This window comes from Poeciliopsis prolifica, unplaced genomic scaffold (assembly GCF_027474105.1).
Source record: "Poeciliopsis prolifica strain line A6 unplaced genomic scaffold, Auburn_PproV2 SCAFFOLD005, whole genome shotgun sequence".
Classification (NCBI taxonomy): Eukaryota; Metazoa; Chordata; class Actinopteri; order Cyprinodontiformes; family Poeciliidae; genus Poeciliopsis; species Poeciliopsis prolifica.
Window position 1 is genome coordinate 9,107,377 of NW_026562380.1, and position 26,321 is coordinate 9,133,697.

Below are 26,321 nucleotides of genomic sequence, written 5' to 3' on the forward strand. Positions count from 1 at the left end.
AGAACCTTTGATGGGACAGGAGCCTCTCTTACAGCATTGCAATGTATGTGTGAGACAGACAAAAGGAATTGCTTGTTAAACTTGCTGGTTTGAATTGTCATCTCTCTTTTTTTGCTATCCTTTTCTTTCAACAAAATTCCTTTCAAATTCTTGACTTCCACCTGATGTCATGGACATAAAAACACACCAACTACCTTGAAAAACATGGTTGGCTCTGTCTCCTGAAAAGTTCATCCTACTGGACCTTGAAAGAACCCCGCACAGGCCACTGCCCTGTTGTCTCTGTTTAGTCTGTGTGCAGGCAGACATTAAGCCTCAAACTACATCCAGCTTGAACATATCATAACATGGAGGAACACTGAATAAAACAACCACCATAAAATACCCCTCCAGTGTGAGCAGAGGTCTGCGTGCAGAGACCACACCACGGGGTAGTTATGCACACCGTGGGGGAGAAAATGTTGCACTTAGCTTCTAGTACCACACTGATGATGGAGTTAAAAGCTGGAGAATGCTACTCAGAGAGTAAAAGTGGTTTGTTGAGATGCCTGCTTGAAAACACACGAGAGGAACTTTCGCACAAGTTGTAAAAACATTGTAGCCTAATCCTGTTGGACCTCAGGAACCACATGAGGCAAACCTTTGAAGTAGGTGTTAAATACACTTGATTTTTTTCTGTTTTTGCTGTTTTTTTGTCACAGTGATCTCAGCGAGAACTTCATCCAATCTATCCCCCGAAAAGCATTCAGAGGAGCAACAGACATCAAAAACCTGTGAGTACTAGAGGTGTTTATTCCTTTTTAAATTAACAATTATTCTTTTGTTCAACATACAAATTAATTCACTGACTGAATAACCACACTGTCATTCACCAAAACAAAAGATTACATTTTAAGACACCTGAGAAACATAATTTAGTCTCAAGCTTTTGTTGACTGATAATATGTTGGACTTTCATCACTTTTTTATGGGAGTACTTTTTTAACAAATGATATTGTTTGGAGGATTATAACGAATCACATAGGCTTACAACTTTTGAACAAAGTTTTTTTGGGGGATGGAAATATGTACAACTAAGAACCATGAAAAATACAGCTGTTATAGTGTTCCTAATATAATATTTGGTTGTTATAATATTGGTATTACTAAAATTAACATTATTTGCTCAACCTCATACAATTGAGCAAACTTCAAATTTAGGAGTTCACATACACAACTTTGTGCGCTCACACACACCTTTGCAAGTCTTTTCTATTAGACTGAGACTGAGGCTTTGTTTGGTCTTTCCAAAACATTGATTTTCTTCTTAAACTTGGTTGATAGGGTGGTATGCTTAAAGTAACCATGAAATTGATAGTCTCACTTGGTCAAAAGCTTTAACTTCCTTTTTGATGTCTTGAGAGTCCACCTGTTCTTACCTCATTATGATGACGGTTTTGTGTAAATAGAAGCAGTTCCTCCTGCAGCTAAACAACAACACAAAATGATGCTGGGACAGTCTTACTTCAGAGTTTGCATGGTGTTCTCAGGCTTGCAAGCCAATCACTTTTTCCATCATATGTGACAGCAGTAATTATGACTGGTCTCTATTTTGTTTCATCCGAACACAGGATATTTCTCCAAAAACTACAGTTGTTTTCCCTTGAATGCCTTTGCAAACTGTAATCTTATTTTATGTTGATTGTTGAGTAATGGCTTCTTCTTCATTGAGTGGCACTTCAGCACTTATCAGTCCAATAGTAATTGGATAGTCATACGCTCCTACCAATATCAGCCAGCTTCTCTCACATGGTTTTTTACTTTTGATCTGGGTTTGATTAGCACAATTTGTAACAAAAGATCATTTCAGGGAGGTGGCATTTTGGAAATAGAAATAATTTTTGTGGAAAATCAGGTTATGTGTCTTTTTATTCTTATGTATGTACACATGTAGTGTGAATATATACTACAAGTGCATAGCATCAACTGAATGTTATCAAAGATATTAAATTGTATGGCTGTTTTACTAAAGACTGACAGACTAATTACCCTGCATGCACTGATTATTGAAAGATCTTGACACCAGTGACGGTAAAGTACTGGATAAATCCATCAAATTAAATTACTAGTAAGTGAGCTGAAAATATGTGCTCCCCGTTCACAACTCACTTAGTTTAATTGCAGAGTGTTAACATTTTATCTGGTCAGCCTAATGGCCTATCAAGAGAGTAAAGCATTGCCTGGTCACTAGTGTGTGTATGCATATTCAGGGAACTGGGTCTCAGTGATTGAGTCCACTCACTGCCTCCCCAACGACGGCTGTGATTTACATCTTTAATTGGGTTTATGCACAAACACAGGCGCTCACATGGATTTATGACTTGCATCGATGTGGATAAACAGTCGTTAATGTTTACGTCTGCTCCTCCGGGGGATTACATGAGCTGAGATGACTGAACCTGTATTGATTAGCCATAGTGCATTAGAGCACAACTTACTGTATCAATAATTGCAAGTACTCTGTGGGGAGATGTAAGATAGTGTCTCTTCTATGTTTCTCCACCACAGGCAGCTGGATAAAAACCACATCAGCTGCGTCGAGGATGGAGCCTTCAGAGCTCTGAGAGGCCTGGAAGTACTGTAAGTCCCTGATCTGATGCTATTTGCGTAGCTTAGCGCTGCCTTATCCTATTAAAGCATTTAGTTGAATTAAGACATTTTTGTGTCTTGCTAATTACCGCGACTAATACGTATGGCACAGGCCTCGCATAAAATTCTGAAATGCCCCCTGCGGGTCTTATAAAGGGGGTTTGCGGCATAAAGCTCCATTTAGTCACAGCTGACAGCAGGGTTCTACTCCATCACATTAACACCCAGTAACCCACCAACTGCCCCACCTCCACCAACGGCCCATCTAGCCCTGAGCATGCCATCTGACGAGTGGGGGGGGCCCCTCTTATCGGCATGTTCAAAAGACACACCCAGGTTAGCTGTCCGTGCTGATCTTCAACATCTAGTTAATCATCTCTTTTAAAACAAAGTGTAATTACAAGCCTCTGTTAGGGATATCCTTCTTAAACAATGCAGACCAACAGTGAAAGAAGTAAACAACCGCACTTTGACAGCTTTTCATTCTGATGTTGAAAGATATCTGTGTGGGATTAAGGAGGTAGTAAAAGAAGAAGAAATGCAGAAAGCTGCTTGCATGCCTTAATTAAAGTATTGATAGTGTTCTGATGATGGTGTAAAAGGTCAGAAAGGGTCATTCAGATGGATTTGTGTAGGGGGGGAGGAGAACAGCGGGTGTTGACAGGAGGAGAAGGTTGAAAAATAGCAAAAGGTTATTAGGCAGATTGAAATGACCCGATTCGCTCTCCGCAGCTGATGCCCCAGGTTTTATAGAGATGTGTGTGTACGTGTGTGTGCATGCTACCTTTATAACGCTTGTGATCAGACTCGTAAGAGTGTGTGCATATTTGCATGCATGGCTGCATGTGTGTGTGGGAGGTGCAAGGGCTTCCCATCTGTGTGAAATGAGGTGGTATATTCCCAGTGGGATCCAGAAAGACAAAAAAAAAAAAAAAGAAGCGGAGAAGACATAGATCTAATGAGATGTAAAAGAGAAAGCTTGTCTTAACAACTCTACCAACAATCAAACTGTTTTGCTCCTTTCTTTCTGTAGAACGCTGAACAACAACAACATCAGCAGCATTCCTGTCTCCAGCTTCAACCACATGCCCAAACTCCGAACTTTGTAAGTCACAAATGTCCCACTTGAATGATCTCTTTCTTTTTTAGGAATTATTTAAACTATAATTATAATCTACACGTCTACATCCAGACAAAGAAGAGAAAATCAGAATGTAATCTCTGTGGGGGTTGACAGCTCTGTCATTCCAAGCAGTGCTCTCTGCCAAAACCACTGAACGGCACAGAATAATGAGTTTAGCAAAGCCAGGAGCCATTATGTGATTCATGTCAAGACAAAAACGGGCCTGGACAGACACAAATAGCTTATTGTGCGCCGCGATTACCAAATCTGAAATTATTCTTGAATTAAGACAATTATTCCTAGCCGTGACTCTGCTGCCCTTGCGGTGACGTTGTGGTCTGCTTCACTCCCAGTGGGGTAACATTTTAGGGATTTCTGATTCTGTGCACGTGGGTTCACCAGTTAGCCTTCACACACCACCACATCGCAGTGATAGTTATTGTGGAGAGGCGCTGCTTTGGAAGAATGCGGTGTTTGGAGCACTGGATTTAGAAATGTCGCCTTTTTTAGAATGGGCCATTTATAATTGTCCACATAGCATATCATTTAGTGTGTTTGCCCCACAGCGACTGGAAGTGATGACATGTGGAAAAGAACAGACACGTTTTATGCTATTTCCATCTTCTGCCATGAAAAATGTTAACTGATCGTAATTTTTAATTGTCTTTTTTTTGTTTGTTTGTTTTGTTTTTTCTTGTACTGCAGCCGACTTCACTCCAACAACCTAAACTGCGATTGTCACCTGGCCTGGCTGTCCCAGTGGCTCAGGCAGAGGCCTACGATTGGCCTGTTCACCCAGTGTGCTTCACCTCCAGAACTCAGAGGACTCAATGTGGCAGAGGTCCAGAAACATGAATTCACATGCTCAGGTAAGTCAGCAAAGTTTCATTCTTCACCTGTGGATTTATTTAGAAATGAAAAGCCAAATGAAATGGATTGAAATGTTTAGATTGTAGAGTGACAAATATGAAAACTATTACCAGCTATGAATATTTTTGCAAAGCACCTTAATGTAAAATGTAATCATATTGGTTTTTTTGCTGTTTTAACCAAAACTCTGAGTTTTAAGCATCTCTCTGATCACTACAGTCTTTCATCTTCATACACAAATGTATGTATAGTCCGACTGCAAACCGACTGAGACGCGATGCTGCACATGAACAGAAAGAGTAAGCAAGGAGAGAGCTAATCAGAGAGGAAGCCAAGGGATCCATGGTAACTCTGCAGGAGTCTCAGATACTTGGAGTCCATTGATGGGCTGACTGTTAGTCTGGTGTTTTTGGAAGAGTTGGAAGAAAAAAACATTGTTAAAGATCCTAATTTGCAGTTTTCTACAAACATGTAGGAGGCACAGTGATTACGCGGAGGAAGGTGCTCTGGCATGATGGGAGTTTTGGTATCACTGCTCATACCGCTGCTCGTTACCCTGACCACTCCAACCACATGATAAAGTCCTAATGTTTTCCAGTCTTACTGAAATAAAGCTGCGTTTTGGACACCATCTATCGTTTCCCTTTGTTTTCACAGTTATGTCCTACTTTATGTTGCTCCGTCACATATAAAGTCCTTTTGACTAAACTTAATTTTGTAGTTGTGAAGTGAAAAAGAGATATAAATACTTTCTCTGACGATTATTTTATTTAATTGGAAGAACAGTAAGTTTATCAGCAGCTCATGTGTCTCATGTGTACTTCAGATTATTCACAACAGATGCTATTTTAAGCAGCTTAAAATAGCATCTGTTTTCTAGTTACCGCGTCTACCCTGTGTTTTTATGCCAGTGTGTATTCACCTGGCAGCCACCTGACAGTCGCTCAGCAGCAGGACAGCCTCACAGCTCTCTGCTAGTCCAGGCTTCTGCACCCCACCGAGCTGGCAGCAGTGTTAGGAAAATGCCCACACAGCTGGAGCCCAGACTGCCCACACTCATTGACTCTCCCCTTTTTTTTCTGGCCACTCAAAGATTTATTGAGGGATTTACTTTTTATGCTTTGCATGGCTCTGTGGTCTTTGTATCCAGCTAGAAATGTGAAAGAGATCAAGCGCATGTAGGAGCACTGTGATGTGATTTTGCTTTATCATATCTGAACAATTGCAAAACACCATGAGAACCTCCACTCCCCACTCGGCCGTCTCATTTGTAACGCCAGCTGCAAGGGGTCTGCATGAGTGTGTGTTTGTGGGGGAGTGTACCTCTGAGTGCGTGTGTGCGTGCGTGTGTGTGTGTGTGCATGTTCCTGCCTCTCCATGGGTTGTGATTTTTACGCAGTCATACAGCGTGACAACACAGATCATTAACTAGTCATCGTCCAGGGAAGGAGACTCAAAGCGTGGGAGTGTAACCATTCCAGATAGAAAAGTTGGAACTTGAAAAGTTTGGTTTATGGTGGGATACAGATACAGAAAGTTCAGATAATAGGCAGCTGCACTTCATATATGCACATACAGGTGGTCTAAGAGGAGTGGGGGGGAGTTAGGGTGCTCAGGCACCCACAGTCACTTGAAGGTCTTTTCTTTTTTAGTGCTAAGAATAAATCCAAAACTTACATGTGAATGCCAGACAGTCTTATTCAATAAATTATGATATTATGTGTCTTTAATATTTTAAAAAATAAAGATGCAAAAACTTTCGGTTGGATTGGAGCAGTTGGTGAATAGAGTGACCATCGATATTACTGGATTCTATAAAATGTGGTTTAAAGCTGAAATGCTGATGTTTGGATATATAAGAAATATATTCTGTCTGCTAATAAATCTATAGCTTGGCTTCTGTCAGTTCCAGAAACAAGCTATTTTTTGTTTATAATGGCCCATAATTTAATTTTACTTAATAGGAGTCCATGATTTAAAATTTACCAAACTTTGGCTCCTGAATATTTTATGAAATGTTTCATCCTGTTTGATGATTGCTCTGAATATTGCCGGGTTCTACGAACAAATGATGTAATTTGTCCTGGGGAAAATGTAGAAAAACGGGTCGTTATGTTATTTATTATCTCAGTCTGTCAGGTTAACGTCACACGCAGACTCGTTGCCATGGCAACCGATACACAACAGCCCCGGGAGGGCGGAGCAAAGATTATGTTCAAAAGCATCAGGAAGAAACCCACAAAAAAAAAAAAAAAATTACCACACAAAAAGGACGTACAAACACCAAACAGAACATTCTGTCTCTTGCAGATTTATGTTTATGAATTTGCATTTTGCGATCATTAAGAAGTGATCACCTGGTTGATTAGCCATCTTAAACACCTGCACGTCCGATTATCTGTCAGAAAATGTTTGTTGGTCGCCTTGCCAGCTCCACTACATCACTGAGCAGACTTGCCATTTACGTTTTACAAAGAAATTTTAAAAAGCATTACCTGTCTTTTAAATTTTTTGAACACAAATACACAAATTTGACGTCTATGCCGAGTTACATAGATGCAGGCACATAAGGAAAAAAAGCTGCAGGAAATATTGGTGGGGACTGTCCCCTTCATGCCAGAGTTGGTGGGGACATGCCCACACCAGTCCTTCAGGACGTTACGCCTATAGGAGGCCGATCACCCTGGGATGAAAGATTTTCTTTGAGCTTTACCTTTAAATCTAGACAAAACACCTACTTCAATACATTATGATATACCAGTGCAACATTTTGCATCTTTGCAGATAAATACTCAGCCAAGCACATTCTTTCATTCTTTTATTTACTTATATTTTTTTTCCCCCAAATTTTGACCAAAAGTTGAACTCCCATTGACAGACCCATTAGAGACCGACTCGCTGGCACACACTTTGTACTTTTTTTTTACAACAGTATGTGTTTATGCGTTTCTTCAGTCAAAGCTGTGACCAGTCGAGGCCACCTGCGGGGGATTTGGAGGCAGGGTGGCGCCATGTAGCAGGGACGTGAGGAAAATGAGGGAGAGGAGAGGCATGAGGTGGGAGAATGAAAATGTGGGTGTGCTGCTTTATTCGTTGATGTAAAAAAAAAAAAGATGAAATCCTCCCGCAGTCAGGGTAACGTAATCCACCCTCTGTCTTTGTGCTGGAGAGCATCACTGCCTACTAAATTCACATTGGCAGTAATGTGGAGTGTGCCATTTAAAAGTTAAGAAAAAATATTAGACCTGATGAAGAAAAATCAGTAATCTATAAAATCCTGTTAAGGTCTGCAGCACAGAGGCTTAAATCACGGGGAGAAAAAATCCACTGAGCGTCTCTGGCAGATTTGAGCATTATTCTAATATTTATGGCAGATGTGGGAGAAGATTTTCAAAGGACTAAATCAAGGTGAGAAATCGGGTTTAAAAATAAAACTTGCAGTAAAAACATCTTGGAGGTAGACTGTCATTTATAGGAGCTCATTAACTTTGTGGGATCGAATGGGATCCTGCTGCTGACTAAAAAATATTTTATGTCATCACTGTCACCATTTTCCAATTAGTGCTTTTAAATTATATATTTTAATATTAGAACAGCCAATTGTAATTTCAGTTGATTCCAGTTCCTTTTCAGAGCCCAAACACTTAAAAGACTAAATTACCGCACCCTGACAAACTGCTTTTTAAGGTGAGAAGCAATTATTTGCAGAGAATTTAACAATGTTGGCATCACAACGTTGTTGGAGATTGGTTCAGTGCAGCTCTATGATGTGAATCTTAAACAAAGGTGCTTTGAGATCTTTTGACCATGTAAGTCATAAGCATACTGTATGCTCACTCTCAGGCTAAGGAATCAATTTGATGTTATTTTGAGCTTTGTGACATTATTGTATTGGAAGGAGCCATCCAGATGTGGTCAAACATGGATGGACATGGTAAGTACCAATATTCCGGCAGGCCCTGGTGCTAAAATGATGTTTAATTGGTAAGAAAAGACCAAAGTGTGCAAAAACAATGTTCTGCCACATGCTTTTAGTCAGGGTGGATCCATACTTACATGATGTTTTAACCCATATCTGACTCAAAAGATCAGTTAAGTTTTTCCACAGTCTGTTATTGTCCAATCTTGTGTGAGTTGCTGCTTCTTTTTCCTATTCTCACCTGACAGAAGTAGCAACTTGTGTGGTCTCCTGCTGCAGTCTATCTGCTTCAAGCTTTGAATCGTTGTGTGTTCAGAAATTATATTCTGCACCTCTTGGTTTTCATGAGAGGCTGTCGCCACTCTTGTCTTTCTAATTCCCATAGTCTTCATCGTCATCAGTTTCTCTTTTTTGGACCTGAGAGATGAGATGGTTGCGTGTGGGAAAACCCAGCACATCAACAGTTTCTTACACACTCAGACCAACCTCTTTGGCGTAGGTGTAGGTTCATGACTATATTCCACCAGATTTGTTAGACAGCAGTCACTGTAAAACAGGGCTTTGTTATTTTAAAATGGCAACCAGAAATGAAAAGCTCATGTTAACTCAAGGCTGTACGACAGAAAATGGATGGCTGTTGCTCCAGGGTAATAATAAAAGAAATAAAAATGTTATGTTTGAATTGAGCAGTTGGTAATAAATCATTTGAAGGTTCTTCTGAAGGAAATGGAGAAGAAATGACCCGCTAAAAAGGAGTGAGACGAAACAGATGGTAAGGAGCAAGTGATAATATTTGAAAATGATGGGGAAAATGAAGCATAGTAGGTTAAACGTATAGACTCCCGTGCAAATGCATGAAAGGTGAAAAGGTGCTCTGGGAGAGAGATGGGAAATTGGGGTGCTAAACGGAGTGAGGAAGGAAATGATGGAAAGGGAACCTAGATGGTAAAAAACGACTGATTAAAAATAGAGAAAACAGGACATGGATAGAGGGGAAAGAATGAAATAATGTGGAAATGGCAGGAAGAATTCAGGGAGGAGCGAACATGAAACAGTCTCTGCTCTGGTATACCTGTCAGTGAGCTGTCATTGTCAAGGCTGCTCCAGCTGTGCTCTGCACTCTCCCTGATCCCAGGCCTGTCAGATATGCCATGTTAGATAAGAAAGGAGGTTTTCCTCTGCCCGACATCCGATCCTAGATCTGTCAAACCTTTGCCGTCCCAGATCACGCATCCTCAAATCACATCTTCCTCTGTTGCTTCACAGTCAAGAGATGCATTTTTTCCCCTCCCACCTGATTCATTTGTCTGGCAGTTGTTAGGATTTTCCTGATGGATGATGTCTGATCATAAACTGCTTTCATGCGATTTTAAAATGTTTCTGTGTTTGGAGAGCAAATTTTTGGCCTTATCGCTTTTTTCTTTCACTGACTTTTGACATATTTTACCATTTATCATCTGTAAATCCCTCATTCCTTTTGCTCTCAGCAACACATTCCAACAACGGCCGTGTGATAGATAGGAAGCAAATTAAATATTCATGGTCTGAAACACAGATTAGTAATGCTGTGTAAATTAGGCCATTTAAAAGTCTGTTTTATTTATTTTATCTGGGTTAGACTTTTATGCTTGCATTCAGTGCATTCACAGCGGAAAACGACACGCCGGCATCGCAGACTTCTGCACCGCACCGCTGACATTGCTGTAGCTATTTGAACAGGTATCTGGAGACACTGTGATGAGCTGTGTGCTCTGTATGCAAATGAAAAAGTTGAAGTGTTTTTGAAAACATGGAAGTTGGTGGGGGTTGTGAAAAAGCTGAATGTGCAGAACGGCATCAGTTCCTCGTGGAGGAGAAGAGACTCTCGAGAAAGATTTTGAGACGAGATCAATGGATATTATTGGGAGGCCTTCACTTGTCACTCCAACTTCACATTTCTTTGATATCTAACCTAGTTTCTTTCCCACTGATTCAGTAGGATTTTGCCACTTTGAAATGAAGTCAACTATAGCATGTTTCATTTGCTTTTGTCCACGTCAGGGAGCAGTAGAATTGCATTTGCATATTTGCAATTCAGCGAGAAGAGTATAGAAAGCTGAAGACAAGAAAACATGGCAAGCTTCAAAAAAATGCTTGAGTAAAAAGTGTTTATATTATCCTATAACAGTTGATTTCATTCTTTTATTTGTACCGTTCCTGTTTAAAATAACATACTCAGACAAGAGCAAGAGTAACTATTGCATGGTAAAATAAAAATATATAAACAATAAATGTACAGTGCCTTCCATAAATTTATATATTCATAATTTTTTTTAACATAACATCCATGAACAGAACTGGATTTCTCTGGTATGTTCTGTGATAGACCAACAAAAAGCAGTGCATAATTGTAAAAGAAAAACAAATAGCTTTGAAAACGTTTTTGTTCATAACCGTGGCATGTGTTTGCATTTAGCTCTCCTGGAAGAACGCTTTCGAGAACCCACTTTGATTGCAATTACAGCTGAAGGTCTTTCTGTTCTCCAAAATGTCACATTAGTCTTAGAAAAACAGTTGAACTGATTGTGGACCTCAGTTCTCAAGTCTTTGGACTGATTCACAACTGGTTTAAGGATTTCAGAAGGTGAACCCCAGTCTCCAAATTCTGCAGCCTCTTCTTGGATTGCTTTTTTTAATCAAGCTCCAAAATCTTCTCTTCAGGTTTAACCAGCCGATTGCCATATTTTACTGTGAGCATGTGTCACACTGTGTTTGCAAAGAATCAAAAGGGTGATATCAATTGATCAAAGTATCTTACTCCTTGCTGTGTCCTCCACTTTATTTCTTTTGAAAGGTCTTACCATAATGGCTGTCAGGTTTATGTACCTGACTAATAATTATCCTCCCATCTATATTGTAAAATTGTTTGCACTGGATTTGTTGGGAGTATTGTCAGCGACCGGACACAATGACATCCCCCACATTTTCAGTTTCTTTTTTTTTTTTGTAAAATGGTTTTAAGCCATCGATCCACGGGACATTTTGCTGTAACTGGAACAACCTTCCAAAATGAGCCAAACATATTTCCATGAATAAACTTTATTCTTGGAGAAATATTTATTAGGCAGATGAAGGAAGCTCCTTTAGAATAGATGACATCAATGTGTTAACAAATGAGAAAATAGTTTAAATAGGGACAAGAAAAGCAAAATGGAGCTTATATTATGCTGTAGGAACTGTTCTTCCATTTTGTACTTCCAGAGAAATTAGTTGTGATCTAAGTAACTAAATAGGGCTAAAAACAAAAACAGAAAAAGCTGTTTTAAACTTGCTTCCATTTAACTCCCATTTCCTATTTTTCGTCTGCAGGTCATCAGGAGTCTTCCAGCCTGCAGCCGTGCAGCACTGGTGGAGGCTCCTGTCCTGCCATGTGCACCTGCAGCAACAACATTGTGGACTGCAGAGGGAAAGGGCTAACTGCTATTCCAGCCAATCTGCCTGACAGCATGTCGGAAATGTGAGCAAAATGTCTGTTTTTGTTGATCTGCTGGAGCCACCTCAGACTATGTGACCAAATTTGTTCACTATGTTATGATCACACAAAGTAAAGAAAACGTGGTTCTCTGATAATAAGTGTTGTTTTATATACCTCTGGTATTTGTGAATGTTTCGCTTTTCAGCACGTTGACAGGACATCAGTCTCATGTGTGGACAGAAATATTCAGTCAGAAACTCTAGACTGAGACCACATGCTCTTATCAGCTCAGAATGCTGTGAACCGCATGCGAGCCCTTTGCTAACATCCCTCCTTCAGTTTATCAGTCCTCCGACATCTGTCTGGGCATTAACTCTTCACGGCCCACATGCTGCAGTGTAATTCCCAGGAATGCATGACTAAACTTTTAAAATAAGTCATTTTACTCTCTTTATCAGAGATTTCATGCCACTGGCATTGTGGAAGTCTCCCACAACACTGTGATTTATGCCCAGTGTTAAAAAGCTAAAGTACTGGACGAATTCGGCCAGCATGTTGCATGTTCTTCTGAGGAGCAGTTTCTAGGTCTCTTCTTCCCCATGAGGGTGTGTTTATAAATACTCACCTAGTGTGAAAGTCACTGATCCCATGTTCCCCAACAACCCTGACCCATTTCCACTGCACTGGTGTGCTAAATTTGATCATTTATATTAAATGTTGGTTTCCAAGCTAAAGGCAGTCCACCTATGCCTTGCCACTATATTTATTGTGTTATAAGGGTATAAAGTCTGTATTTTGATTCCCAGGATCATATGAAATTGGCTTCAACCTTTGTAATGTTCCACAAGCCACAAAACATAAAATTCCCAGATGCAGTTTTTCCATGGTTTTGGACTTCTCAAGTACAATAAAAGATTTATTTACTTATCCTTGTACTTTTTTGCTATTTAGTCAGGTTAAATCGCCCAAAGTTTTTATGTAGCAGACCAACAAACCTACTAAGCTGTTCACCTCTAATGACAGACCAGGCAAAGGCAAGTAGATCATTAATCACGTAGATCATTAATCAGAATAGCAATCAGAGGAAAATACAGGCGAACTGTTGGGCCTTTGTGCAAAATGCTATGAACAAACTGTGTTGACAGTTAAACGTCTTGGTGGAAGCATCATAATGAAGGGTTGATTTCATGGCCAGGGAATCTAGTCGGAGTCGATTGGAAGCCGGATACAGCTAAACAACGAGGAATCCTGAAAAAGTTAGGGAGAGGCTATAAAACATCTTGAGAACACCTTCAGACTCTTGATGGTTGAGACAAACCAGAAATCTATTTTTGTTGTAGAAAAAATGTAAAAGACCTTTCCACTTCACAATTCTACCATTTTAATGCTTTTTTTTTATCAGGATGCTTTTACAAGAAACTGTACCAGTGTGTTCTGTGAGCACAGTGACCAGAGAGCATCTCTAATGGGAGAACAGGGAGACAGTTGAAAGATGAATTTATCATGCATGCGTTTTATAGACGGTGGGCGCTCTCTGCACAGCAGATGAGCGCTGGCATTTTAAAACTTTCCCAGCCCTTTGCATGTAATTGGTACTTAAATCTGCCCTGCATATAAACCTTTCAATGTTCTGATTTATGTTTTCAAGACAAGCCCTTATATCATGTGCATTCCTTCTCTCTTGTCCATCAGAACCTTTACCTTAGAGCCAGAATTCCCAGGACGTTTTTTATTTTACTTTACTTTCCCTTCTCTATCTTTTCTCTATCTTTTCAGCTGTTTTCCCATTCGGCCCAATCATTAAGGACAAGTTTACGGAGCTGCATTCACAGTAAAAGTGAATTAAAATGGAAAGCATGAGGGTGGTCAGGGGGGTTGGTTCAATAACTCAGTGCAGTAGGTTTGATCTGTGCTTGAAGTTCATTATAAAATCAGCTTCAGTTACAGCTTGGCAGGTTGCTGCATATCGAGGCTGGCCTAATGCCTTGTTAATGAGCCTCTCGCAAAATCACGTACACACAAAAGATGCATGCATGCTGCTCTCATTATGTATAAATCTAAGAAATTGCGATAACCACCACCCCCCAACCTCCACCTACCCACCTCCACCCTAATGAGTGTTGCATTTATGGCTCTGAGGTTTCTAGCAGCTTTCTGTATTCTTTTTCTCGTGAAACAAGATCTGGTAAGCCTAAACACCACCACAGTGGATTATTATGCATCATAGTCTCTGTTTGCTCTGACAAGCTCTGCCATAAAACTTTCCCTTTGCCTTTTATCTGCACTGCTGTGGTCCTGCATTTATTTCTGACTCCTGCACACACTAGTTGAATACCCGGAGGCGTAATGTGTTTCCCTATAATGAAAACCCTGCTCAGTTCCTGATGAAAAGGATGACGAGCATTGATTGGATTGACACAAACACCAACTCACAGGCAGTCACACACGTGTTCTGGCTGACAAATTGGACGGGAACCATTGATTTTCCTTCTGCAGGCAACTCTGGGAGATTTTTCCTTGTTTTCTCCTTTAACAAACGGAAAAAAGGCGCTTCTTTGTCGATTGCAAGGATTCAGTCGCTTGCTCACATCGATCAGCAAAGAGCAACAATGGGAAAGCTAGAACATTGAGTCAGGGTGTGTGACTCAAACGGATTCAGCGTTCTATGTGTTAACACACCCAGAATACCATGGGATGGAGGGACATAAGTGCACCGACACGAAAACGCGTTTGTGCATAGTGCCAGACTGGTTTGGACCAGTGAGACAGACTGGTTGATGAGAGAAGGCACTAAAGCCACTTGGTCCAGCACGCTGCCGCATGGTTAGGGCAGAGGAACCACAGTGCTGTCACTCCACTCATACTGGGGCAGCCAGACAAAAACAGAACGGGGGATCATGTCCGCCGCAGGAATCTGTGGTCTCGAGTCGCCGTTATCCGAGGAATGCCAATTGCGCTCCCATATCACTCCATAGGCGAGGGACGCTCATTTGAAGGGGGGCGGAGGGAAAGAGTCCTGATTGAAAAATGTTGGAAGCTCAGAACTGCTAAATGACTGTGGCCAGAGTCTAACAAAACATTTACCCCCCCATGAGTAGACATAAACAAAACACAATCCAAGAGGCCTGAGAGGCATGTAGTTAAATCCGAAATGACTAATTAAATCATGGAGAAACGTTTCTGCGCCAAGACGTTGAATACTGAAGAAGCTGGTGGTTAAATCTGCTTCCAAACTTACAGAAGATTTAAGAACATTTCCCATTTTTCTGTGGCGACAAATAGCGGTCTAATGATGTTTAGATGCCTTCGCGGCCATGGGGCCACCGCAGCCCATACAGGCCCATGTGCTGCTGGTCTGTAGCCAGTTCCCCCTGCAGGAAGGCGCAGAGCTACAACAAACCAGACAGGCCTGCAGCTGGCTTCCTCTGGGCCCTTCTAAGCCCCAGTAAGGACAGTTTTAAAAGCTGTGAACTGACCTGCAGATAAACAGCCCTCTGCCAGGTTCAGTGGAGATTTGTTCTGGGGGGCTGAGCTGGGTCCTGAGCAGCAGCCCGAAACAACACGTGTATGCCCATGCTAATGGGGTTTAGAAGATTCTGTTTCTGTGGGACCATCTGACGCTGATTAGAGCCTGTTGCCGCTCTGTTCTAGATGGCCAAGCGTGTGTTTGTCTGTGTATTAATTTTGAGCTCTGACAGGTGTTTTATGGTGAGCTTTGTCAAATCCTGTCAGTGTCAACTTCTCCTGAGTTCACACAGGGAAAAAAAATAAAAAACTCAAAGAGGTAATATTTTACCCCACTGCAAAGATTTCTGCGGACACTTTGCAAACACCCAAGGGACAGCAGCGGCGTTCACATGAACGAGTGAGATCATTATTGATTTCATGAGCTCATACGTGCTGGAAACTGTAAATGTTAAATCAGGATGAAATACGTCTTATAGCTGAAGGCCTTAACACCCTCACGAAAAGCAAGATTGAGCCTTTTCCCCTCCAGTCCTTTTCCACATCACTTTAGTGTTGAGAATGTTTATTGGTTCTGTGGATGTTATGACTCCAGTGTGCCTGGACCTATTACAACTGCGAAATAGATCTCCGTTAATATAATCAGCCCAATCACCAAGGGTCAGAGGTGATTACTCAGCTCTGTTGCCATGGAAAATGCTATTGTTTGGTTAGCTAATTGTGTCACCTCTCTTCTCCCTCCCAGACGTCTGGAGCAGAACGGGATTAAGTCTGTTCCTCCTGGAACCTTCTCTCCCTACAAGAAGCTGCGCAGGATGTAAGTACAGCAGAACGTTCCCCTCAGGGCTAAGTTATACAGATGGGAACAAAACTTTGGTGGCTGGAAAAAGAAGCAACAATTGGCAAGTCCTGTCATTCCATTTCCAAGGACCATGCTATCTTTATATTTTGTCTGCAGCTTGAGAACGTAGTCCTGTTCTCAGGCTTGGGGTGGCGCTAGCTTCAGTCGTACATGTTCATAATAGCAGGTCTCATTTTTCATCGCTGCCTGCTGGTATTCCCCTGGCTAGCACTTTGTCCACTCTGTCTGTTCCCGGCTGGAGGGATGATGAGGGGATGGAGGGAGAGCTGGAACGAGGGCTGAAACCTCTCGCTCTCTCTGGGAGTGAACAATGTCAAGTTAGTGGTTGAGCCAGCTGTTCGGTCACCTTGCCAGCAAATGCCAGCCAGCCAGCCAAACCTCCAACACCATGAGGTCTGACTTACATACCAGCAGGGAGATGGAGGAACAGGAAGGTCAAGGAGTTTCTCTGCCTATTTTTTTAAAGATTCTTCATGATTTTACAGCTCAACTCCAGGGACGGAGACAGGATGAGATCAGGTGAATTAAGTCCAAGAGACAGTCTGCAATGACTCAAATTTTATTGTAGGTGCAGGGAAATGTTAAAGGAAAGTTTTTGTAGTTCAAACTGAAAAGGGATTATGGTGAACATTTAAGTTGATAGTATTTTAGCTAACAAACCAAACATCCTTGACAGTTTATGTTGCTGAAGTATTTATTCTCATTAAACTTTTCCCAATTTAGTGAGCTCACAGCCACCTGACTCGTGAGGGCTGAAAAGTTTTGCACATCACAATTTTCATACTTTCATTTGCAAAAAAAATGTTGGAAACCATATAACCTTTTCAAGTCACATCACAATTCTACACGAGTCTACTATTTCATTCATTTGTCTACAAGGTATAAGCTTTAATAAATTGTCTCATTAAGTTTGCGGTTGAAACAAGACGAGAGGGGAAAAAAATGAAACATTCCTTGGGTTTCTATTTACAGTTATTGCATGAACATTTCATTGCATCCTACATACTGGAAGGGTTGAATCACATTTAAAAGGAAAATAAACGCTGCTGTTTTCTGCTAAATTCAGTTCCACTTGACCAGGATAGTTATATGTTTTAAGAAACTGGACACTGCAAAATAATTATAAGTGAGATTGTGTCATGAGTTTCCTAGAGTCAACGATATTTGGAAAGAACACTTCATTAATACGTTGCAAAAACAAAAATCTTCCCAAATGGTTTGTAGTTAGAATGTAAATATTTTTATTAAACTTAATGAAACCTGAACCAGACTTTATTAGAAATGGTCTTATCCATCTCTTCTGTTAAACAAACCTGCTACTGCTGTTGGAGCTGCTGATTCTGCATTTTACACTCACTGTATGTCTACATGTCTGTGTTGATCCACCTAGCTATGGACACTTAATACTGGTTGTGTCCAACTCCTCTCTAAACAGTGTGTAGACAGTAACTGTGCATCAAAATGTGGAAAAAATGCTAAATTAATCATTTATACAATTAAAGGGTTAATTCATGAGTTTTATGTGCATTTTCATTCCTTAGTTGAAGCCTCAGCTAACCTTTGCACCAGTTAAGCCACCCACGCACATTTTCTTCCACCTTGCCTCAGTTTGAATGACCTACACATGAACCACTCCTTTAGACAGGGATGCTAAAACAGCCCTCACACGCCGACATATACACAAACACTACAGTGTCTGAGTTTACAGACACACACCGTTGCATATGTTGGCCCCCAAACTTCGATTTCATTTCCAGGAAACCTCAGCACTTGCAAAAAGACAAATGGCTCCTTATTTAGCTGTTACCCCCAAATGAGGGAACATCCCCCCTCCTCACCACATGATGATTTTCCTTCAAAGGTATCAAGTCGGCTGGAGTTGAATCTACATACTCCATTAAGTCTCTTTCTCCATATGTCTTTCTCCCTTTCTCTCCCACTGTTCTTCATTTACTTTTGCATTTACTCACACAGACAGGCGCACATTGGTACAGAGGCTTAGTGGTTATCCTGTGGGGAGAGGCCTGTGGATCCTATTAAAATTGGTGATGTTCCGAGGCAGTCTACTGTATCTTGTTTTGGATTTCAGCCCTCAGCCATCACATTCTTATACATTTTGTTAGGCCACAAATAATCCAAGTATATGTTAAGATTAACTGCAAGGTTCTGTTTATAAATAGTGCTATGAAGTGGGCTGGCACCTATGTTCATCCAGTTTACACTTCAGTATCTGGCACCCTTCCTATGTGGGTAAAATTTTGTCAATTGTTCCTCAGTTCTAAGTCTGATACTCTGTTCTTCTACGCAGAGACCTGAGCAACAACCAGATCTCAGAGATAGCTCCTGATGCCTTCCAGGGTCTTCGCTCTCTCAACTCCCTGTAAGTTGTACAAAGCTCAGTTGGAGCATAAAAATCCGCTTGATTGGAGTTTACTGTGTCTAAAACGCTTGCCACGAATCCTCAGTGTGCTGTATGGAAATAAGATCACCGACCTGCCGAAGGGTGTGTTTGACGGCCTCTACTCTTTGCAACTGCTGTAAGTCGAACTCTTGTGCACTTTGCTGATACTCTCCAGACGTACTGAATACCAGGAATGACTTTCAAATAAACTTTGCTTGGATTTTTCCAGGTATATTCAGAAACATTTTGACAAGCTGCCTCCCTCTCTTCCCCCCACTTATTCCCTCTCCTTTTTTAGGCTGCTGAATGCCAATAAGATTCATTGCGTTCGTGCCAATGCCTTCCAGGATCTGCAAAATCTCTCCCTGCTATCGCTGTATGATAACAAGATTCAAACTCTTGCCAAGGGCACCTTCACTTCACTTCGAGCTATTCAAACCCTGTGAGTCAAACACAAACAGATTTACTCACTCTGACACATGCTCAGCCCTTTACTATAAAACATGAGGCAACACAGGAGTCGTTTACTTACTGGAGTGTGCACCCACACAGAAATTGAATTACAAAGTGTAAAGTGAAAAGCATTTATTTTCTAAGCATGCACATGCTGCAGCCTGGAAATCAACAATCTAAAATATCATGCCTTTCCCAAACTTTTTTAGTTTGTTATGTTACAAACCGCAACATGAAATGGACTTCATTGGGTTTTTATACAATTTATCAACACAAAGTAAATTAGCACCAGAAAGAGGAAGGGGAAAAAAGAAAACCTTGTGTTAAAATATTTTTAGTTTATGAAAGAAAATTGAAAACTGTGTATTTTGAGCCATGTTTGGACATACTGCGCATGTATTGCAAATGGAGATCCTTTACAAAATAGCTCAAACTCGTGTGAACAGCAGTTTTCAAGTCAAGTTTCAATACAGTTTATGTCTATACTTTGGCTGGATCATTCTAGCACGTTAAGTTGTTTCAATCTAAACCTTTCCAGCTTTGGCTGACTGTTTAGGACTGTTGCCCTGCAGGATGGTGAACTTCTGCCCCAGGCCCAAATCTGCCTTAAACAGATTTGTTTCAGGTTTTCCTCTGTGTCATAACTCTGACCAACTTCTCTGTTCTTAAGAAATAGTATTGCTCTGTGAGATGTACAAAGCTCGGGATATTGTTTTATAACCTAACCCTACTTTGGACCTCTGCCCAACTTTATCTTTGATCTGTCTGCTGTGTTCCTTGGTCATCATGAAGCTGTTTTCTCAATAATGTTCTCTAAGAAACCTCTGAGGCCTTCTCAGAACATCTGTATTTATAATAATATTGAATTACACCCAGGCAGACTACTTTCTAACGGACTTCTGAATAGAATTGGTAGTGTTGCATTTTATTTAGGGATATCAGATAGAGCATGTATTCAGCCAACAATTTACTATCCTGTTTGTCAAACTAAAGTCATGTCAGTAATAGTAGTGATTTTAATAACTATATTCTGTGGTACTCTACCTTCAGAGGCTCCATTAAGTGTCTCAGAAGGTTTTTCGCTTCAACATGTACCAGCTGGCATGTTAAAATTATACATAATAAATCACTGGTTTAGAGTGGAAACTATGGATGCGGAGCCCTGCGACTTTTAGCTTTATATCAAGTGCCAGTTTTGCTGCTGATGACTAAATAAAAAAACTAAGTGACACAAAATACCAAATAAATGTTTGATTTCTATTTAATCATCTTTTTGTGTACTCATTTATCTTCCTCCAGTCACCTGGCACAGAACCCGTTCATTTGTGACTGCAATCTGAAGTGGCTTGCAGACTACCTCCGCTCCAACCCGATCGAGACCAGTGGCGCCCGCTGTGCCAGTCCACGCCGTCTCGCAAACAAAAGAATCGGACAAATTAAGAGCAAGAAGTTCCGCTGCTCAGGTAGGCCCATGTCTCCAGACATGTAGGGTTTTTTTTACCTTTCTAACAGGCTTTGTTGTCTCTGCTTTCCATCTTTTTCCTTACCTTCAGTTTTCCAGGACTACAAACTTGTTGCTTCCTTAGTATTTAATCTGTGATCATTGCTCATAAGATGGTTTATTAGAGCTACCAAGACCTGTGCTGGTACTCCTCAGTCAGTCCCTCTTGTCAGACTAAGCTGAGGAGGTTGGCATTATTTCTCTCCGCTGTTCCTGTATATCCAGAACAAGAATCAGGTTTTACATGCACACCACAGAGAGTTGGGATCAGTTGAAGGGAGAGTTAGATGCTAGAGTTTGAATACCTGGCCATCATCAGGCTCAGGTTTCTTTCACTTTGCCTCCATCTTCCTGACTCCCCCCTCCTCGCGCCCACTATTGTGTTTATGCACTGTACTGTGCTGCCTGGAACCAGGCACTGCTGAGGTTTAACACTTCTTTATAGCCTTGTTTGTTTGGCGAGATCTGATGAAAAAAGGATTCCATGTTTTGCTTTTGATTGTCCCCCCCACCTCCCTTCCTTTTCACAATGTCCTGTCTTTCATGTGCCTTTCTTTCTCACTGTCCGTTTTTCCTTCATGCCTCTCTTCCTTAGCAACAGCAAAATATTTACCACCTTTGTACTTTGCCACTAGTTCCTCCATATTGCCATGAACAATATGGAGACACTGGCTTCACTGTTTGATCATGTGCCGTCATATATAGCATCTATATATGACTGTTTTGATGCATAGCAGTGACACGGCTAGGCACATCTGACCTCACTGACATCCGTCCCTCTGTTTTTCCTCCATCACAGCCAAAGAGCAGTACGTCATCCCAGGTGAGTTGCTTGTAAATTTTCACACCTATCATTATTTCTCACTGTGAAGCTTTGCTACTTGTAGTGATATCATTGTTTTTTTCCCCATTGCCTTTCATGAAATCCTTCCGTTGCAGTTTTGTCATTTTGCAATGATTCCTTTAGCACTGGAATTACCAGACCTTTAACAAAACAGGGATAATATATAAAGAAGTTACTTTGTGTTTTGCTTCTGGTTCATGTCGTCTTCTGTGCTTTGCAGAATTATCTAAGACCATTAAACTTCCAGTTTGTCACATTACAGCCAGAAACTCCAGTGAGTTTAGTAAAGTGGGAGAAAAGTAACGCTTTCATGATAATGACAAAATATCTTATTTTGTGTAACAACATTATGGAGAAGCATTGTTGTGATGCATCTTAAAGAGACGGAGGTCAAGTTTCCAGGCGTCAACGAGCGATATCAAATTCACTTAGTTACTTTTGATATGCTGTTACTTTTACTTCAGCTGAAGGTAACAAGTTACTTGACTAGTTGAAAATGTGTTATATATCCTCTTTAAAGTAGCCATCACAAAATTCTGATCTCAGTCCCATATAAAATTTGTAGGCAGAGCTGAAAAGTTGTATTTTAAGCAAGGAGGCCCACAAACTGCATTTTGTTACACCACTTCTTTCAGGAGCAATGGAAATATTTGGATTGATTTATTTTATAGTTCAGAGTTCCTTTCATGTACTGCATGTAAATATCTGGTTTCAACTGAACATACTTGTAGCTGTGATTAATATGAGTGAACACATATATAGGGTCTGTTTTCCTAACGGTCCCAGCAGTTTGGGTCCAAAGGAAGTGTGTCTTTGCTTTGGCTTTTGGACAGTCACCAAAAGAAAAAGTCGCAGAGAGAGCTGAGAAAAGAGGAGAAAGAAAGTGTGCCCTCTGTATATCAGCAAAGCTAAAGCAAATAAAGCCCACCAGAGGACTGAGATTCCTATCAGGGGATGTTTCCGGACTCCTTAACACGAACACTTCCAAGAAAATAACTTGGAGGAGCAGTGATGTGTGTCAAAGTCTGTGTTTGTGAGAGCTAATCTTGCTGTGTATGCTTGGTTGATTCATTGTCAATACCAGTACAGCTTGCTCTTTGTAAATGAATGTGCAAAGTTAAGATAAAGCTCTGAGCTGACTTACAGAACAAATGGGAGTACTTTGAAAGCACTGGAGAGATCAAAGTGGAGTGCGATTAATGACAATTTCACCCTCCATCAATGTTAATAAAATCCCCCACCGTTTGTACATTCAAGCTCTAAAGACAAAGTCCATGAGTGCAGAACACATTGCTAATAAACAACCACACTGCAGGGAGATAAGATAACTTCTACACATCCAGTGATGAGTCATTTTGTGTCTCAAAGCGGGGAAAAGAAAAAAAAAACATTCTACTGCTTTCTGCTTTTTGCACTTTTGTGTAAATCTGCCAACAGTAAAAGTGTCACTGCCACGCACTTGTGACGCTGACGATGACTCAGGCTCACGAAATCTCCCCTGGCTCCTCCACATCCTCAAGATCAAAGACCTTTCCTTGTACTTTCATTGCTTCCTCTGGAGCAGGAAATGCCTATTCCTGTTGTCTGGGTGAACAAGAGAAAGTTTCTTAATGACTAGTGTTGCTACATCTGTCTGCAGCCTCCACTTAGCCACAATAGAGAAGTGACACTATTTTGGAAAAAAGTCTTTATGTAGGAAAGATGTGTAATTTGTTTCCCTAAATGCAATTCTCTCAATGTCATTGATTAGGGTTTAGGATTAGGCTGTGGTTTGTAATCCTTATTTCCTTTTATTTGGGTAGATTTTTTTTGATGATACTCAACCATATCATTTATTTATGGTTTTCCAGTCCACGAATGTGGTTTGTGCTCCCCACGGTGTCCCACTGACGTCATCTTTAAACTCTTGCATATTTCTGCACCGCTGCAAAACAGAATGGCACACCAAGCAATGTACCAACAGAAAATCCTGGGCTGTACCCTCTAAATGGAGCATTTGCACTGAGACACAATGCAGAGATGCAGAGACACAGACACATTGTTCTAAGTAACTCCCAGTGCTGATCCATTATTGAGAAGCCATGATGTAACCGACAGCACACTTTTTGGCACGTAACGTCTATTCATAGACAGAGGGGGTTCAGCAAAGCATCACACACTCCCTTTGCGGTTCCACTCTTGCTCTTTTTTTTATAAGGTCTCTAACACAACACATTTGCATTTCTCTTTCATTTATCCCATTTTACATATTTTTTCCTTCTTTAATGTATCGACCTTTTGCCTTCAGCTTCACTCCCTTCGTACCTTTCCCTCAACATCCATCCTTTTGAGCGCTCTGCGTCACTGAATCTGAGCAGCCTGATCTACTTTCTTTTTATCCCACTGCTTCCACTCGGTTGCTTCTTTGGAATAACTCTCCTTCATCAATTTATCTGTCCTCATTCTGGAGAAGTAGACATATAGCAAGATGTCTATAAAGACTTCTGGTGTAGAGGAGATCTCTACACCAAGAGTCCCACTTGGGTCACAGCAGGACCATGTATAAAGAAAGTGATCATGTGACCATGCATTTAATGGAGAAAGAATTTTACTTAAGGGTTATTTTGTTGTTTGCTCACCAGTCAATTTATTAGGTACACCTTGATAAACCAAGGTGGATCCACTTTTAAATAGCCATTAGAAGATGGGTACATAGTGGTCATACCAATACTCACGTAGGATCTGGTGTTTAAAATATGATCAGAAAGCAGTACAACCCAAAAATATCTTCCACTCCACCGCATCGCCACTAACCTGAACACTTGATACAACTTAGGATCTACCCATGCTTTCATGACAAATTCAGACCCCATCATTGAGATCTCACTGTGAGCAATTGAAATTTAGCAGCAATATTTCTCCAGGCTGTCATTGTCCTATTTTGTTAACACTGTTGGAACCACAACCTCAGTTTTCCGTTCACAGCTAACAGACAGAGCACCCAGTGTGGTCATCTGCTGCTGGTTTTGTCACCTAAACATCTCAAGGCTCGGTGTGTTGTGTGTGCAGAAATTGTATTTTGTAAGGGAGTCTTTTCCCTTACCCAATAGATCAGCAGGTCAAGATCCCCAAATGGATTGCTTTGCTGTTATGGGATTAGCTAATTTACCACTTCCTTGAAGAAGGCATTAAACAAGCATACTTAGTGAGTTGTCCATTGAGAGTAACAGTATGTTCACATTTTATTTCCTTCAGGTACAGAAGACACCCATTTGAATAATGTCTGCAACACTGATCCTGTGTGTCCACCCAAGTGTCGTTGTGAGTCCAACGTAGTGGACTGCTCCAACCTGAAACTCACCAGGATCCCTGAGCACATCCCTGCATCCACAGCTGAACTGTAAGGAATTGCTTTCTTTCTCTCTTGAAATTGCAGGGAGAAATCTGTGTTAAGTGTTGACATTTTTAAACAATATATCTCATCCTCTTCAGCCGCCTTAACAATAATGAACTCACAACTCTTGAGGCTACCGGTGTGTTTAAGAACCTTTCCCAACTCAAGAAAATGTGAGTAAAACTGTTTATCATCATCCTCTAAATACAACGTGTAATTGTAACATAGACATTTTTTTAACCACAGTAACCTGAGTAACAATAAGATCACAGAAATTGAGGATGGAGCTTTTGAAGGTGCATCGTCCGTCTTTGAGCTTCACCTTACAGCCAATCAAATTGACTCAGTCCGAAGCGGGATGTTCCGAGGCCTCGAGGGACTTCGCATGCTGTGAGTAACATACGACCATGTGACATCGAACAATTAAAATCCATGAAAACAGCTGATAGTTCTTTCTGCTTTTGTCATATTCATAGGATGTTGAGGAACAACAAAATCAGTTGTGTTCACAACGACAGTTTCACCGGGCTTCACAATGTCCGTTTGCTGTCTCTATATGACAACCATCTGACCACCATTACTCCTGGGGCCTTTGACACGCTGCAGACTCTCTCTACTCTGTAAGACTCTTTGTCATCTATAGTTTTGTTCTGGCATTTCTGGTTTTGTTGCTCTGAACCCCTTTTGCTCTATCATTCCTTCAGAAACCTCTTGGCCAACTCCTTCAACTGCGACTGTCGGTTGGCGTGGCTTGGTGATTGGCTGAGGAGCAGAAAGATTGTGACAGGTAACCCTCGCTGCCAGCGCCCGGCCTTCTTAAAGGAGATTCCCCTCCAGGATGTAGCTCTGCCAGATTTTCGCTGTGAGGAAGGTGGGTGCCATGTTTTAAGTTAACTTTTTCTGTAAGTCGCTATGCAAATTACAACAGCATCTTCTCTATATTGAGTTATTTCTCTTCTTGAAGGGAGAGTTGTTTTGCCAATATCATAGACATCCTTCATTTTGTGTTTAGCTGACTTCTGGGGTTGGACTTAAAGATTTTAACATCTCCCTCCTTCCCACAATCACTTTGAACAAGACCTGCCGAAAGTATCTGGACTCATCCTGAATAATGGCCACTATTGTGTGACTCTTTTGTTTGCTGAATAGATTGCTTCAGCAGTTCCTAAGCTGCTGGTCGATCCAGCGCTGAGTGCAGTTATAGTATTGAGCTGTTTGTCTTATTGACGAGTCAGCCTATTTGCACCTGAATGACTGCTAGGCTTGTCTTTGGGCCTCAGGCAGCTTCCATTCTTTGCTCCTGTTGATCGATATCACGTTAGGGAGTCCTCCCATTCCCTGCTCTGCTTTGCTCTTCTATTTTTTACTTTTCTCCATGGCTTCACCAGCTTTTACTGTGATATCTTGTTTTTCAGCTACAGTGCCATC

The 26,321-nt window shown here is 41.0% G+C and overlaps 1 protein-coding gene across 4 annotated transcripts in view; it reads left to right on the forward strand.

Annotated features, from left to right (window-relative positions):
- LOC129360181 (slit homolog 1 protein-like) overlaps nucleotides 1-26,321 on the forward strand; it is a 95,751-nt gene that overhangs the window by 50,844 nt on the left and 18,586 nt on the right. For 2 of the 4 annotated variants that reach the window (XM_055030308.1, XM_055030310.1), the window contains exons 5-20: nucleotides 702-773; nucleotides 2,548-2,619; nucleotides 3,662-3,733; nucleotides 4,457-4,620; nucleotides 11,889-12,036; nucleotides 16,205-16,276; nucleotides 18,630-18,701; nucleotides 18,787-18,858; nucleotides 19,021-19,164; nucleotides 20,475-20,638; nucleotides 21,476-21,499; nucleotides 24,755-24,899; nucleotides 24,992-25,066; nucleotides 25,140-25,283; nucleotides 25,370-25,513; nucleotides 25,598-25,764. In XM_055030308.1, coding sequence (XP_054886283.1) covers nucleotides 702-773; nucleotides 2,548-2,619; nucleotides 3,662-3,733; nucleotides 4,457-4,620; nucleotides 11,889-12,036; nucleotides 16,205-16,276; nucleotides 18,630-18,701; nucleotides 18,787-18,858; nucleotides 19,021-19,164; nucleotides 20,475-20,638; nucleotides 21,476-21,499; nucleotides 24,755-24,899; nucleotides 24,992-25,066; nucleotides 25,140-25,283; nucleotides 25,370-25,513; nucleotides 25,598-25,764 — 1,751 coding nt within the window. The remainder of the gene's footprint in view (nucleotides 1-701; nucleotides 774-2,547; nucleotides 2,620-3,661; nucleotides 3,734-4,456; nucleotides 4,621-11,888; nucleotides 12,037-16,204; nucleotides 16,277-18,629; nucleotides 18,702-18,786; nucleotides 18,859-19,020; nucleotides 19,165-20,474; nucleotides 20,639-21,475; nucleotides 21,500-24,754; nucleotides 24,900-24,991; nucleotides 25,067-25,139; nucleotides 25,284-25,369; nucleotides 25,514-25,597; nucleotides 25,765-26,321) is intronic. The other 2 variants (XM_055030309.1, XM_055030311.1) reach the window with 1 other exon arrangement.